At 44.1% G+C, this 16,580-nt stretch overlaps 1 protein-coding gene and 1 long non-coding RNA gene across 17 annotated transcripts in view; one reads left to right on the top strand and one right to left on the bottom strand.

Moving 5' to 3' along the window:
• The window catches only part of LOC138744504 (catenin alpha-3-like), a 1,801,283-nt gene that overhangs the window by 880,728 nt on the left and 903,975 nt on the right, over positions 1-16,580 (top strand). For all 16 annotated transcript variants that reach the window (XM_069900796.1, XM_069900799.1, XM_069900809.1 and 13 more), the window contains one exon: positions 14,204-14,356. In XM_069900796.1, coding sequence (XP_069756897.1) covers positions 14,204-14,356 — 153 coding nt within the window. The remainder of the gene's footprint in view (positions 1-14,203; positions 14,357-16,580) is intronic.
• Positions 144-16,580, bottom strand: part of LOC138744510 (uncharacterized) — an 87,295-nt gene continuing 70,858 nt past the window's right edge. Inside the window, exon 3 of the long non-coding RNA XR_011345588.1 lies at positions 144-176. This is a non-coding gene — a long non-coding RNA (uncharacterized lncRNA). The remainder of the gene's footprint in view (positions 177-16,580) is intronic.

Raw genomic sequence — 16,580 nt, 5'->3', positions numbered from 1 at the left:
TTGTTGTTCGTATCTTTCCCTTAAACCCATTGAAATATTTAACAATCAAGTCCTTAATTCAGGTTGCGGCTGTATGAAACATTGGTTCGGCCACATTTGAAGTTTTTTTGTGCAGTTCTGGTTACTGCATTTCCGGAAGAATTTGGGATCTTCAGAGAAAGGTGCAAAAGAGATATCTGGGGTTAAAAAAAAGTGAACCTGTTAGAATTAATTTAAATGAATTAATCAATTAAAGTTGAAAAATGAACAGCAAGCATTGACCAGCACTGCTGAAGAACCCTTTTGGACATCATTGGCAAATTTGACATTTATATTATCTTTGGCACCATTCCTCTCTCAAAGGACAGCTGAGTCACTGGAGTACAGGCTAGTGCAGTCACTTCACGTTCAACACATTTCTTCACCAAAGAAGGCTTAACAAATTGAGGAAGATAATCAGCTCAGAATGCACCATTCTGTGAGTTTTTTTGCCCAATACATAAAATATTAAAAGCAGTAGAGTTTCAATTCTGTCATTTCAATTTAAATATGTTCTCCTGTTTATGGTGCATTACATGAAAGATGTGCTTAATCTAATTTGGCCAGATTTAAATGTGAAGCCAAGTTTAGTGCAGAGCTGGAGGGGAAGAAGGGATTTGCGTTGCCAAACATTAAATGGGTAACCATTTATACTTACTGTTAGTGGAGAGTTTAGGGTGAAGGATGAGATTTATTTCCAATAGAACACCTCAATGTAATTTTATCAGAGAGTGAATTAAAGGTGTACAAAAGTACGCAGGGTCTGTGAACTATAGAGGGATTAGACTCTGCTGTTTCTGAATGGCTTACCAAGATTATTTCATTCCCTCTTTCTGAGGGATTAGAAGCATTACATCAAGATGTTTCCATAAAGCCTTTAATATTATCTCCATTGCAAAATTTAGCAAAGCATATTTGAAAAATATTTTGGTTTTGTTTACAGTAATTGAGGGCAAACAGTATGTTTAAACATGCAGAAAGCATTGAAAGAACATGATATCCATATAAAGAATAGGAACAAGCCATGTAATGTTTAGATTTAAATTTAGACATATAGCACGGTAACAGGCCCTTTCTGCCCACGAGCCCATGACACCCAATTGCACCTAATTAACCTACAACCCCAGGAACGTGGGAGGAAATCGGAAAAACCCACACAGACACAGGGAGAACGTACAAACTCCTGACAGACAGCTCCAGATTCAAACCTCAGTTGATGGCGCTGTAATAGCATGGCACTAATTGCTACACTAATTGTTCCCCCTTTAAATTTATTGTTAACCATACAGCACGGTAGAAATCATTTCTGGCCTATGAAACTCGACGCAAAAACAGACAAACATACATAACACACATATGCAGTACATATGTACATTTATAAGAATAAATAAATATTGTTTAGTAAGTAGTAAAGCCTTGGAGGATTTGAATGAGCAGTTCATCACTGCCCATGCAAAGGAAGTGTTTCTCAGACTGGTGGTTCTGGCTCTGATGCTCCTGTATCTCTTTCCCAGCGGATGCTGCATGTGGGGTGGAAGAGGTCCTCAATAATTTTGCATGTCCTCGTCAAACAATGGTCCCTGTAGACCACGTTGGAGGGAGCCCCCCAGTGATCCTCTCCGCCGCTCTTAAGGTCCTGCAGATTGACCTCCGATTCAATGCTCCACAGCCTATCTGATGTCCTCATTAGAGCTCTTGTAGAAATTTGACAGGGTGGTGACTAGTCAGTCATCTCAGGAAATGCAGTTGCTGTTGCGCCTTCCTGACAAGGAAGGAGATGTGTATCCACGTGTGATAGTACAGATCTATCACCAATGTACATAGTGTATATAGTTACTGTATCTAGACTGTGCTTACAGCGATTGGCTGAGAGCTAAGCCACGCCTATTGTCTGGGCCTTAAAGGGTTGTGTCCCTAGCCAGGTCAGATCATTCCGGACTGGTCGGCCACCTGTGAAGAGCTCCTGTCTTTTGCTAATAAAAGCCTTGGCTTGGATCAACAAGTCTTTGATTCTTTCGACGAGCTCTACACCACAATAGGTCACTGGTTGTGCAAGGCAGAGTGAAGAATAATAGGGAATCATTAGGGTAGAAAAGAGGAAGTAGAGAAAGCATATTTATAGATTATTTGTATTCAGTGATGAAATTGCACTGATTATTGAGCAAACTGACAGTCTCCTGTTAAACATCCTCCTGTCCAAGCAGGGCTCCTGTGTATGCCAGTCCGGAGCTCAAGTCCCCATAACCAACTGCCTGCTCTCTATGCCTATACAGAAACATGCTGGAGAAACGCAGCAGGTCCCACAGCATCCGCAGGCCTGGGCCTTACGTGAGGTCAAAACAAACATGGGCAGACACCTGAATAAACAGGTGGGGAGGAGAGAGGGAGAGGAGGGGAAGGAGAGAAGAGCCCATGCTAACAGTTAAGTGGCCACAGGTGCACCCTCAGACTTTTTTGTTTAACTGCCTGCATCCCTGGACCTCTGGTAGCAATTCTCCAAAGCTGTATTAGGCACAGAAAGAGTATTAATGCAATGCCACATAGTGAATGCAACTTTTGAATGACTGTTTGCATTCACCTCATGCTCCCCGTATCTTGCTCCCCACCTCAAATACTGGAGAAACAAGCCACGGACTAACAAAGGAACAGCCCTTCCGTGCCTTGCCAAAATATTCTGCTTTCTGATTTCTTGTCACACTTCTGCACTTTGATTCATCTGCGCCCAGGGAGAATGTAGCCCTGTCCTCAAGCTGCTCCTCCTGTTTCTTGCGTATATGCATCAATGACGGGCAGGCAAAGACTAGTTATTTCACTGAGCCTGCCTTGTATTTTTGGCCTGAGCATCCTGACTATACTCCCTATTCCCCCATCCCCTTCCCCATCCTCCCCTGGGCCTGGGACACCAAGACCTGGGACTCAACATCCCACTGTATAATTGGATCCTGGATTTCCTCACCTCCAGACCACAATCAGCGAGGATTGGTAAGAACATCCCCTCCACAATCTCCATCAGTACCGGAGCACCACAGGGCTGTGTTCTTAGCCCCTTGCTCCACTCACTTTACACCTACGACTGTGTGGCTTATTACGACAACACCACCATCTCCAAATTTGCTGACAATAGTTGGTTGTGTATGAAAAGGAATGAAAAGTCTGCATACAGGAGGGAGATTGAATGGTGCACCAACAACAACCTCCCACTCAATGTCACCACAACTAAGGAGCTAATTGTAGACTTCAGGAAGGGAAAATTTGTGTTGTTTGATCCAGTGATAATTGAGAGATCTAAGCAAGAGAGGGTGGGCATATTTAAATTCCTGGGAGTCACTATCTTGGAGGACTTTTCCTGGATCCAGTATTATTGATGTTTTCATGAAGAGAGCATGTCAGCACTTCTACATCCTCAGGAGTTTGCAGAGATTTGGTTTGATACTGGAAACCTTGGCAAACTTCTGCAGATGTGTGGTGTAATGTGTGCTGACCGGCTGCATCATGCCCTGGTACAGGGGCACCAATACCCCTGAGCAAAAATCTCTGCAAAGGATAATGGATACAGCCCAGTACATCACAGGCAAAACTCTCCCCACCGTCAGAGAGCAGCAGCAATCGACAAAGAGCATGCTCTGTTCTTGCTGCTGACATCAGGGAAGAGGTCTAGGTGCCACAAGACTCGCACCACCAGCTTCAGGAACAGCTACTCCCCCTCCACCATCATAATCCTCAACGACAAACTCAATCAGGGACTCATTTAAGGACTCGCACTTTGCATATTATTTATTACTGAATGCAGGTATGTTTTTCCTGTATTTGCATAGTCAGTTTGTTTACATTTCTCTTTTTTTGGTATAAGTATCTTTTTCTTGAGTACTCTTTACAGTTACCGATAAGTAGAAATTCTGCTTGGCCGACAGGAAAAAGAATCTTAGGGTTCAACGCAATGTCATGCACGTACTGTGACAATAACTTTGAAACTGAACTCGTCAGGGGAAAGAAAAGGAGCAAAAAAAAAGCACCAAAGTGAAAAAAATACTCTATAAAATCTGAGGAGATCAAACCCAATGGAGGACACCACATGAATATGAGACTCTTTCTCCCCCACCCATCCCCTTCATTTCTCAACCTTCCCTGGGAGATGTGAAGGGAATCGACTGAGGAAAAGCCAAAATGATGAAAAAAAGATCATAAAATTCCACTCTGAGGAGATCAAACCCGATGGAGAACATCACATGATCATGATCTGATTATGGTCCTTTTACAAGAGGCAATCAATGCCCCAGCCCAGAGGCAGACTAGGAATTATCAAAGGACAGGGGATTGTGACAACACATCTCATCCAAGGCATGCATCATTTCCTGAATCTCTTTGATGCCGGTGAGTATAAATTCTGGAACTCCAATTTGACAGTATGACAGCAGCAGAGCCAATACAAAGGTGGCAGGGGATTGAGAGAATGGCCAGGACATGGTTGGGGGGGGGGGCTTAAACAGGGGCGGATTAACCATTAGACTGAATAGGTTGAAGCCTAGGGGCCCGGGGGATGGGGGTGGTTAAGGGGGCCCAAGCCTTTTGGCTTCAGCGCCTACTCAATAAAGGGTAGGCACCTGGTTTCTACTAACTGCACCTGCACAGGTGAAGCCGACGGTTACTGTGGGCTAGAATCGACGTCGCACCATTGCTGGGGTGACACCCTCGGCAGTTTCTGGGAGCTGGTGGCATGAAGATTTGCGGCATCACCGGTGGATGCGTGATCCTCCACCTTCCCACCAAACTATTCAATTTTTAACGTTCAATTCGGTCGGAGAAACATGAGATGGCCCCTCAGTCAATCACCCTGCAGTGTCCACCAGAGTGCTACTAATTACTTAACTAACTCCGAACTCTCTGGGCAAGTCGCTTTAATTCAAAGCACACTTCCCAATCCTCCACCTTCCCATTTCCCGCCACCAAGTGATTCGATTTCTAACGTCCATTCGGTTAGCGAGACCTTAAAAATCGAATTGTTTGGTGGAAAGGTGGAGGATTGGGGGTTGGGGATTGAATCCTGCCTGTAATCTCCAGTATTCTGGATAACAAGGAAGAGTTTAGGAGCCCCTCTCCCAGGATGACCACAACACCTGGCCGCAGGCTGCAAACTACCACTTGGGGGATGGGTAGGTTGGTGCCTGCTGCTGGGTTGTGTTGTGCTCGTTGGGACTCATGGTGGGGGGGGACTCCCAAACTCTTCCTTGTTATTTCAGCATCCTGTGAGATGTCACTTGCTTTCCATACCAAGGGAACATCAATGGAATAAAAGGTCCTTAAGTGATTCATATAACTTGTCTTTATAATATTTTGTTATGAAGGTAGTACAAATAAAACATTATACATCAGATGCAAGGATCGACAACGAGATAGACAACAGACTCGCCAAGGCAAATAGCGCCTTTGGAAGACTACACAAAAGAGTCTGGAAAAACAACCAACTGAAAAACCTCACAAAGATAAGCGTATACAGAGCCGTTGTCATACCCACACTCCTGTTCGGCTCCGAATCATGGGTCCTCTACCGGCACCACCTACGGCTCCTAGAACGCTTCCACCAGCGTTGTCTCCGCTCCATCCTCAACATCCATTGGAGCGCTTACATCCCTAACGTCGAAGTACTCGAGATGGCAGAGGTCGACAGCATCGAGTCCACGCTGCTGAAGATCCAGCTGCGCTGGATGGGTCACGTCTCCAGAATGGAGGACCATCGCCTTCCCAAGATCGTGTTATATGGCGAGCTCTCCACTGGCCACCGTGACAGAGGTGCACCAAAGAAAAGGTACAAGGACTGCCTAAAGAAATCTCTTGGTGCCTGCCACATTGACCACCGCCAGTGGGCTGATAACGCCTCAAACCGTGCATCTTGGCGCCTCACAGTTTGGCGGGCAGCAACCTCCTTTGAAGAAGACCGCAGAGCCCACCTCACTGACTAAAGGCAAAGGAGGAAAAACCCAACACCCAACCCCAACCAACCAATTTTCCCCTGCAACCGCTGCAATCGTGTCTGCCTGTCCCGCATCGGACTTGTCAGCCACAAACGAGCCTGCAGCTGACGTGGACTTTTTACCCCCTCCATAAATCTTCGTCCACGAAGCCAAGCCAAAGAATAGTAGTGTTATCACAAGTTCCCATTTTAGTAAAATGTAAGGGATAGTAAAGACAGGAGGAACTGAATGGTCACAGTTAACATTTAACATTTCACACAAGCTCCATCACAAGTCACAGCCCAGTGATAATTTGATACATTGGAAGAACTGAGGGAAGGTTTGTCATAGTCTGTTCCAGATTTGATACATTTGCAAAGACATTGTGATTTTGCAAGGGAGAACCATTCTGACGGCTGAAGAGAAAGCATCTTTTTGAAGCCGCTCCTGTGGCCGGCCATTCTATGGAATTCAGAGCAAAGCATCCTCTGTGAATGGCTGGGCCTTTTCAGTGGATTGATGTGTGTCAGGAGGGTCTTTTGGGAAGTAAAGTGCTTCATTTTAAGTGTAACTAGCAGTGAAGTTATTTGGAGTGACCGGAGCCAAGGTCCTGGAAGCTTTTGGAAGCCGCCCAGTTTGAGTCTTGTCTACAAAAGGACCAAGAGTGCTATGACCACAGCTCGTGTGGATAGACATTTCTTCAAAGGCAACACAAGGAGAACTTGTGAGTCCGTAACAGCCACAACTCCCATCTTCCCATCAGTTCAACATTAATTCTGGGCATCAAATTTCAAAGGCCTACACTTCAACACTGAATTTAAAAGACTGAACTTTGAAGTAACTTTCTGGATTTTGGCCTGGACTGTAATGGTTTGGATATATCACACACATACACATAGTTGGGGATAGATTTTGTTTCATCTTGTATTTGTAGGTGTGAGTTCTTAAGACAACACACGGATGAAGGAAAAGATTCTTTACTTTAAAATTGATACGAACAGCACCATAAGTCTCCATTACAGCTACAGCATACTGTGTGTCATGCTCTGTGTCAGCCCCTGGAGGCAAGCAAGTCAAATCAAACAGTAAGGCCTTGCTAGTTGTCTTGCAACCACAATCAATAGTCTTGTGATACACTTCATGCAAGTGTTCTCTCTTTACATCTCCCTTTCTTAAAACAAAAGTAGCTTATGTTTAACTAACATGTTTTCTTTGTTTTAACTTTAACATCAAGAACTTACATTTTCATTATTATCAACATTTTGTTAACATTTTTAAAACTTGTTTTGTGTGTTCACATTTACAGACACTAAAACCTGAAGAGTGAATAAGATAGCACTACTTCATTCTATAACAGGAGTCTTTAAATTTGCTAATTGAGTCTCGCAGGATGATTCATGTGTCTTGACGATCTTGATTGATTGTCCTTGAATCTGAGTTGTTGCCTCAGATGATGTCTTCTCAGTTGTGTATTCAGGTTGTTCAACAGTGTCCACTTTCCATCTACTGTGGCTGGTCCCATTTGAAGATCTCAACGATTTATTTGCAGAACAGCACCTTCATCTGTCTGAATGGTCTATGATCTTGGTTGGACTTCACTAAGGACAGTTCCTTTCTGAGTCCATAAGTTTGTCTTTTAGCCTTACTTGGTCACCAGTGTAAAGCTCCAGTAGGTATTTTGTTCCTTTGTCAAAGTAATCCTTTTGCTTTTCTTTCTGTTGTTCTTTGAACTTCCTCACTTTCTCCCCCTCTTTTGTTTTTAGGAGGTTCACATGAATGGGTAGGTTTGATCTTGGCCTATGTCCCATAAGGTGTTGTCTTCGTGACATACCACACTCGAGCGGCATTGTGCGGTATATACTAGCATGCTCTGGTAGAAGTCCGCTCCACTGTCTTTTCACTGTCTGTACCAATTTTTCCACTAGACCATTGGATTGTGGAAAATGAGGAATTGATGTGGTGTGTACAAAGTCCCATTCTTTGGCAAACTGTCGGAACTTTAAATTGCAAACCTGGGGTCCATTGTCTGTGAAGACCTCACTTGCCACGCCATGAATGGAGACTATGGCTTTCATACCTGTTATTACAGCATCTGAAATGGTGGTGTTCAGTCTGCACACCTCTGGATATAGGGAGTAATAGTCTGTGACTACAAGATAGTCCTTCCCTTGACATTCGATTAGGTCAGCGCCTACCTTCTGGTAAGGTCTGTATGGTGCTGGCTGTGGCTTTAGTGGTTCTGCAGGACTGCTTGCTTGATATTTCCAGCATATTGTACAGTTTGACACTTCATTTGTTATATCATTGTTGATTTTTGGTCAGTACATCACCTCTCATGCTCTTTTCTTACACTTTTCAATTCTGAGATGTCCTCCATGGATCCTTTTTAGCATCTCTTTTCTCAGACACTTTGGGATAAGGACTTTGCTTCCTTTGTAGATGATGTCTTCAACCACCGATAGTTACGCCCTGCAGTTCCAGTACTTTGAAATGTCAGGAGAGCAGTCCTGCTTCATGTTGGGCCATCCATCAAAGATGTGTTTTCTCAGTTGTCTCAGTGTTTCATATTTCCTTAGTCTCTCATCATGCTCCGTTCTAGTGATGTCATCCATTGAGGTATCAACTCCGTCCAGGTGCTCATAGACCATGTGGATAGTTTTGTGATCCACTTCAGGAGCTGAGGCGATTCCCAATGGTCACTTTAGGAATCTGTATCTGCCAAATGGACTTTTGAATGTGTTCAGTCTTGAACTTGCTTCGTCCAATCTTAACTGCCAAAATCCTGGTGATGCATCCAACTTGCTGAAAAACTTTGCATTTGCAAACTGTGACATGATTTCTTCACATTTCAGAAGTTTAAAGTGTTCTCTCTTTATTGCTCTGTTTAGATCTCTTGGATCCAAGTAAATTCTAAGCTTTCCATTCTTTTTGTCTACTACGAGGAGTGAACTCACCCATTCCATTGGCTCATCTATCTTCTGAATCACATTCAGGCTTTCCATCCTCTCCAACTCTGCTTTTAGTTGCTTTTGAAGCTCAAATGGAACTTTTCTACATGGATGTATTATTGATGGCACACATTTATCCACTCTGATCGTGTGTTCCCCTGGAAGGCAGCCTAGTCTCTGAAATAGGTCATTGTACTATTTCATGAGTTCATCATAGACTGTCTCTCCTTCGCTTTCCACAACGAGGACTTTTTTTTTTACCAGGTTTAGTTTCCTACAGGCTGTTAAACCTAGTATGGCCTGTACATCCTTTGGTACCACGATGGATGCTAGTATGTGCTCTTTGTCCTTGTGTTTCACTTCAATCATGCATTCTCCATGCACTGGTATATCAGTACCTGAATATCCTGTCACCTTCACTTTTGTTCCATACATCTTTAGTCTGGGTCTAATCTTCTTAAGATCAGTCTCTGATATTACACTAATTTCTGGTCCCGTATTCAATTTAACTGAAATATATATGTCATTCACTTTTAATTTAAACATCCATTCTCTTTATTTTCTTGTTTTCAGTGACAATGTCTACATAGAATTCCTCTATATCCTTTTCATCTACTGCATGAACCTTGCTTTGTTGCATTTGGTTCCTATAGTAATGGGCATAATGGTTGCTTTTGTTGAACATATAGCATGTTTTACCATATGCTGGACACGTTTTTAGTAGGTGTTGTGTACCACATCGACGACATGGCTTTCGATTGTCCCTTTCATTTTTGTTCATGGTCATGTCTCTCTTTCCACTTTGACGTGCTTTTGTTAAACAGTTTATGTCTGTTCTTGCTCACTGCATCCACGTTGCAGCTAGTTTCACTGAATAGCTCTTTTGCCTGCAATTTTAGTTTCTGTAGCTCTATGGAGTGCTATGGCTTTTTCCAGGTCTAGATTTTGCTCTCTTAGCAGACTTTCCCTTAGACTATTATTTGGAATACCACACAAAAATCTGTCTTTCATCAGCGAGTCGGTCAGTCCTCCAAATATTCATGTTTTGCTTCTGTTTCTCAATTCAGTCCCATACTGATCAATACTTTCTTCCATTTTATGTTCACATTGAAAAATCTGTGCCTCTCAAACATCACATTACGTTTCGAGATGCAGTATGCCTAAAACGGTTCAATTTTTCCGGTTTTATTTTGTCTCCTTCAGCAGCAAATGTGAAGTTATTATACACCTCCAGGGCTTTATCACCCACAACATGTAAGAAAACTGATGCTTTTACTTTATCATGTTTTTCATCAGCTCCGACTGCCACTAAATACAATCCAAAATGCTGTTTAAATCTGTCCAATTTTCACCCACATTACCTGTCAGCCAAAGTTTTGCTGGTGGATGTAATCCTTCCATTTTTCCACTGTGTTAGCTTCTCTTCACTGATCAGTTGCTGACTTAGATTTTACCTTTTAAAGTATTTCCTTCTAATTTCCTTCATCCCACTTCTGACACCATGTTTCATCTTGTATTCATATGTGTGAGTTCTTAGACAACACATGGATGAAGGAAAAGGTTCTTTACTTTAAAGTTGTTATGAACAGTGTGATGAGGCTGCAAGTCTCCATTACAGATCCACCATATTGTGTGCGAGTCTTGCTCTGTGTCAGCCGCTGGTGGCAGCCAAGTATAATCAAACAGTAAGGCATTGCTAGTTGTTTTGCAACCACGATCACTATCATTACAGATTTAGTGTTAAGGATAGTTTAAAAGTTAAGACTATAGTTTAAAAGTAAGAAATAAAATTAGCATTTTAAAATTAAACACTATCTATGGCTGCTCTTACGCATTGTTTATAACAGTGTAGTGCAGTTGTACTTCTCCTCCAGTCGCTTACTCAAGGTTCGCATCTTGGGGTCACGAAAAGAGCATTTACCCGATCAGCAGCAGAGTCTTGGGCTCCACCGGTCAATCAATAAAAAGCATGCGTGAGTCTGAGGTCTGCCTCTTAATGCAGAGCTTGCCTCATGCATGCAGTGGGAGCATCGCTCATGGAAATGTTGGTGACAACTGATTCAATTGGACTCTCTGCTCTTGGAGCGGAGTAAGTGATCACTTTAATTATTTCATTCATGTTGTTTAAATTATGAATGACAGAACAGTTTCTGTATTGTATTGTTCCCAAACTTGGCAAATTGCAATGGTTGCTGAATGGTTGAAAGGTGTGGGGTATTTCAAGTCCCATTGTGTGCGGGTTGTTGTAGAATGTCCACTGCTGGTGCCCCCGTGCTTTTACTGCCCTTGTCCTTCCATCTTCATGCAATGTCGTCGTGGGTTAAAAGATCCTGCCCAAGGAGTAATGCTGTGTTGTGGCTGAAGCCTGCAGATGATACAAATTTACAAACTCCTATTGCCCAGCGTCAGTGATGGAGTTGTGAATGATTGTGCATTGAATGTCTACCAACCAGGCTGATGTGTCATGTATGTTGTCGATCTTCTTGAATGGCAGCAAGTTACGTGGTGAGTCAGAATTACACACTGCATGATTCGCAGCTTCTGACTCGTGCATAAGTCCAAGACACCCCAGTTTCTAGTCAATGTTAAAGCCATGATGTGGACGCTGGGAAGTCCGTGACCATTAGGCAATTTACATGGTGTGGGGTAAGAGATGAATTTCTCAGGCAGCTGACCTGGCTGTGGCTGGTACAAACCACGGAGGTGGGGGTGTTACACAGCAGAGACCTGAACAGGGGCAAACTGCCCCACATAGCAGGCCTGTGTCAGAGCTTGGCAATGAGGTCCCTGTCAGCAGCTGGTGCCAATGCATCCACTACTGGCCCAAACCCTCGCCTCCTTATGCAGCCCTCTCCACCAGGCTATTGCCACCTGGCCCATCAATTCTACCCTGCCATCACCGAGCACGAGGTACACACGCACACCTCGAGCACATACCTGGTGGATAAATTTACAATATGTGAGGGGAGGGCATCACCTGGGGGTGGACCTTACTAAAGCCCAGCCTAGGGGCTAGGTGGTAGTCAATCCACCACTGGGCTTGAATTATAAGGAGAGGCTTAATAGGCTGGGGCTTTTCTCCAATGAGCACAGCTCTTTAAGGTGGGGGGGTTAATATTGGGTTATAAATGCATAGGGGATGCATTTAAGATGAGAGAGGAACATATACAAAGTAAATAGTCACATTCTTTTTCCATTAATAGGTGATTCTAACTGCATAGGGGATGCATTTAAGATGAGAGGGGAACTATTTAAAAGAGACCTGAGGGGCACCTTTTTTACTCAGGGGGTACTTGGTATATGGAATGAGCTGTCAGAGGACGTGGTTCAAGTGAGGACAATTGTAATGTTCAAAAGTGATTTTCACATGCACGAAGGATGTATGGAAATGGAACGAGCTTGATTCAATGCTGAAGAACTCCATGACTTGGTCTTCAGGCTACTCATCCTGCATCCCCGTTACTTGATACAGGGCATTGACTCAAAGCGTTACCGTACATGGATGCTTCATGACCTGCTATGTTACTCCAGCGTATTTGTGTCCTGTACGCAACCTCTGCATCTTGTTAAACTCAACCCTGCATCCCCTAAACGATTAATAAAAGTACATTAATCCCACCAATGCTGAGGTTCCAATTTATGTGTTGAAAAGCAAGGAGGCAGCACAACTGGAAAGCTCGCTCACCTGGACCATGATGGTTGCAGTCACCAAGAGGCGGATGCATTTTATTGTCATACACGTCAGATAACCCAAAATCCTGACCTGCTGCAGTCACGTAGGTGACCCAATGGAGATGTTGGCAGTGTGTGCAGTGGTAGCATGGTTTACATCTGGTGCTTTGTCAAGCTACTGATTATTATTCTGGAATACTTACTTAGAACCTGAACACTCATTTAGAGCTGAAATAGTAAGCTCATTAGTTAATTTAATTCTGGTGTAACAGGATTCATTTATGCAAATATGTGAAATTAGACAGCAGTCTGCATTAAAGTGCGGTTGTGCATGAACAATCCATAATATAATGACATAATTGGTATTTTTTAAATACAATTATCAAAGTGAGAGTGCTTGTGGATTGGAACCCATCTCAGATGATCTGAATAATATTTTGTTTCCCTGTATTTTCCAAAACACCCATTGTTCGAATGGAACCGTTTTGTATCATCTGTGGTCTGAAGTGGAATCAAAATCTCCAGGGCATCCTTACATGGTGCATTGTGAAGATTTAATTTAGACGGGGTTTTTTTTTTGTTGCATGCTTTATGTAACTGAAGCTGCAATGAGTAAGATTTCATTGTATCTGTACACTTGTAACTATATATTAGACAATAAACTCACATCACCATCATAAATCCCTCAACCCCAAGCAAAGGTATTTTATGAAAGGTAAAGAAATTACTTTTTACTTTTGTCATGTACTAATAATCTCTTATCAGCTGCTTCTGTGCTGCTGTTGGTCTTCACATTACTGCCCAATTATACATGTAAAGCACAGGCACGATGGGCCACATGCCCTCTCAGCTGTTGGAGACTCCAAATCTCTGGATGTGTAAAGTGAGGAGAGAAACGTTTAGGGGAGACATCAGGGTTAAGTTTTTTTTACACAGAGGAGTGGATTCCTGGAATGCTTTTGCCAGGGTGGTGATGGAGGCTGGCTCCCCTGAGTAAATATTTCAAAGATGGTCCTTTCAACCTGGCAGTGCCCACAGCCCTCCCCTCCCCTGGACCTGCTCTTCCGAGTCCTGCACCGCATATATATATTCGCTTCTTCCAAAGCTCCGATCTGCGCCCCGCTCCTTTGCTCCTCATCCCCCACCCCTGCTCCGATCGCATATTCACTCCTTCTATTCCCACCCAGTGTAAGGCTCCTTCGCCTTCTCAAATTGCTCCTCCGTGGCAGCCCCCACCCCTACGCTGCCCCTTCTTTTCCTCGACTCCTCCCCAGTATTAGTTTTTAAATGTTAGGACTTAGGCGGGCCGTGGTAAAGGGCGCCGACCACCCCCTCCCCAACCCCCTGGACAGGCGGAGAGGAGCGCTCACCTCCACCCCCCCCCACTCGCCGCGTGGCACCTTTTTCATGTGGTGTGGCTCCCCCTGACCTCAGAACCTGGCTATGCCCCTGACAATAGGGGCACATGGATGCAGGAAAAATAGAGGGTTTTGGGTGTTAGGTAGTGAAGGTTCAGATAATGAGTAGCATCATGGGCTGAAGGGCCTGTACTGCACTATAGTGTTCTATGTGTGATGGAAACTTGTCTTTTAACAACTTGTTTTAATTCCACTGCAGCTGCAGAAAGCCATAATCGACCACGTGTCAGATTCGTTCCTGGACATCACCGTTCCACTCCTGGTCTTGATTGAAGCGGCAAAAGGCGGAAACAAGAAGGACATCAAAGAATACGCCGCTCTGTTCAGAGAGCATGCCAGTAAACTGGTGGAGGTAGGACCCGGAGCACATCCATCCAGAGTTCTGGTTCCATTGTGGGTCAAGGCGACAGCTGATGCTGCCCTCAGGGTGTGTCACAGGTGTTATGAATCGTTACACATCAAAGTTAATCAGCTTGGAGACTTTATGAGAGTATCTGTGGCAGATGAGCGACTGGCATTCTAGTAATGAAAGGGGGCAGATGGAGGATGCACCTTTCACCCCTATTTCTTAAATCTCTACTTTGTTGCTGGAATTGTGAGAATAAAAGAAATTCACTTTACTAGTAATTTCAGTTCAGTAAATATTACAATGGACAATGGAATTCAGTCTCTGTCACTTAAAAAGATGGTCTGTGTACTGTGGGTCAGATGGTGGGAATGTTGCCCTGAAATCTGTAAGAATTGCAATGAGTTTATGGCTGGTTTATCCTGATTTAAACAATATTCTGATTATCTTCCGAATCCTTCTAATATCCTGCAGTAGCATAAATGGCAGTGAGTGTTTAGAGGAGTATTCAGCAATTCCATGGCCTAGACACATGGAATAAAAACAGGAGCTGGCCTCGATGATCCCGAGCTTGCATGCTCTTCCTGTTCCTCCCTGCCGTTCCCCTGCAGGTCCTCATTTCTTCCCATGAGCCTAAATCACACTGATTGATTTCTGTATTGCAGGTGGGTGGCAGGAGAATTGGACAGAGGAGATTGACAGGGAATTAGAAGGAAAATGGGATGAATGTGGATGAGTGTTTGGTGGTCAACACCACTGCGGCTGATTAATCTATTTCCATGCTTCGTGACTCTTTAATCTGGTTCTCAGTAAAGATTTCTCTGAGATAATCAACACCTCATAAACTGCCTATCCAAAAACTTGCTTGCCCCCTTCTCCTCAATGGACTGCTTAGAAAGTCTATTCACACAAAGTATTTCTGTTTTATACTGTTTAATCTCATTACTTTCAATCCAAAATGGCATCGTGAAGTTTGTTTATTTGTCACATTATAGCTGGGACAATAAAAGGGTTCTTCTGCTAGCAGTCCAACAGGCCAACTCTAAATTTCATACTTCTTTCTTTTCTTTGGCTTGGCTTCGCGGACAAAGATTTATGGAGGGGTATGTGCACGTCTGGTGCAGGCTCGTTGGTGACTGACAAGTCCGATGCAGGACAGGCAGGCACGGTTGCAGCGGTTGCAAGGGAAAATTGGTTGGTTGGGGTTGGGTGTTGGGTTTTTCCTCCTTTGTCTTTTGTTAGTGATGTGGGCTCTGCTGTCTTCTTCAAAGGAGGTTGCTGACCGCCGAACTGTGAGGCGCCAAGATGCACGGTTGGAGGCGATATCAGCCCACTGGCGATGGTCAATGTGGCAGGCACCAAGAGATTTCTTTAAGCAGTCCTTGTACCTCTTCTTTGGTGCACCTCTGTCTCGGTGGCCAATGGAGAGCTCGCCATATAACACGATCTTGGGAACGCGATGGTCCTCCATTCTGGAGACGTGACCCACCCAGCGCAGTTGGGTCTTCAGCAGCATGGATTTGATGCTTGCGGACTCTGCCAGCTCGAGTACTTCGATGTTGGTGATGAAGTCATTCCAATGAATGTTGAGGATGGAGCGGAGACAGCGCTGATGGAAGCGTTCTAGGAGCTGTAGGTGATGCCGGTACAGGACCCATGATTCGGAGCCAAATAGGAGCGTGGGTATGACAACGGCTCTGGACACGCTGATCTTTGTGTGTTTATTCAGGTGGTTGTTTTTCCAGATTCTTGTGTAGTCTTCCAAAGGCGCTATTTGCCTTGGCGAGTCTGTTGTCTATCTCTTTGTCAATCCTTGCATCAGATGAAATGGTGCAGCCGAGGTAGGTAAACTGGTTGACCGTTTTGAGTTCTGTGGGCCCGATGGAGATGTGGGGAGGGGGGCTGGTTGTCATGGTGGGGAGCTGGCTGATGGAAGATCTCAGTTTTCTTCAGGCTAACTTCCAGGCCAAACATTTTGGCAGTTTCCGCAAAACAGGATGTCATGCGCTGGAGAGCTGGCTCTGAATGGGCAACTAAAGCGGCATCGTCTGCAAAAAGTAGTTCACGGACAAATTTCTCTTGTGTCTTGGTGTGAGCTTGCAGGCACCTCAGATTGAAGAGATTGCCATCCGTGCGGTACTGGATGTAAACAGCGTCTTCATTGTTGAGGTCTTTATTGGCTTGTTTCAGCATCATTTAGAAGAAGATAGTAAAGAGGGTTGGTGCGAGG

The sequence above is a fragment of the Narcine bancroftii genome, chromosome 10, assembly GCF_036971445.1.
Source record: "Narcine bancroftii isolate sNarBan1 chromosome 10, sNarBan1.hap1, whole genome shotgun sequence".
NCBI lineage: Eukaryota > Metazoa > Chordata > Chondrichthyes > Torpediniformes > Narcinidae > Narcine > Narcine bancroftii.
This window is presented reverse-complemented; position numbering and strand designations above follow the sequence as displayed.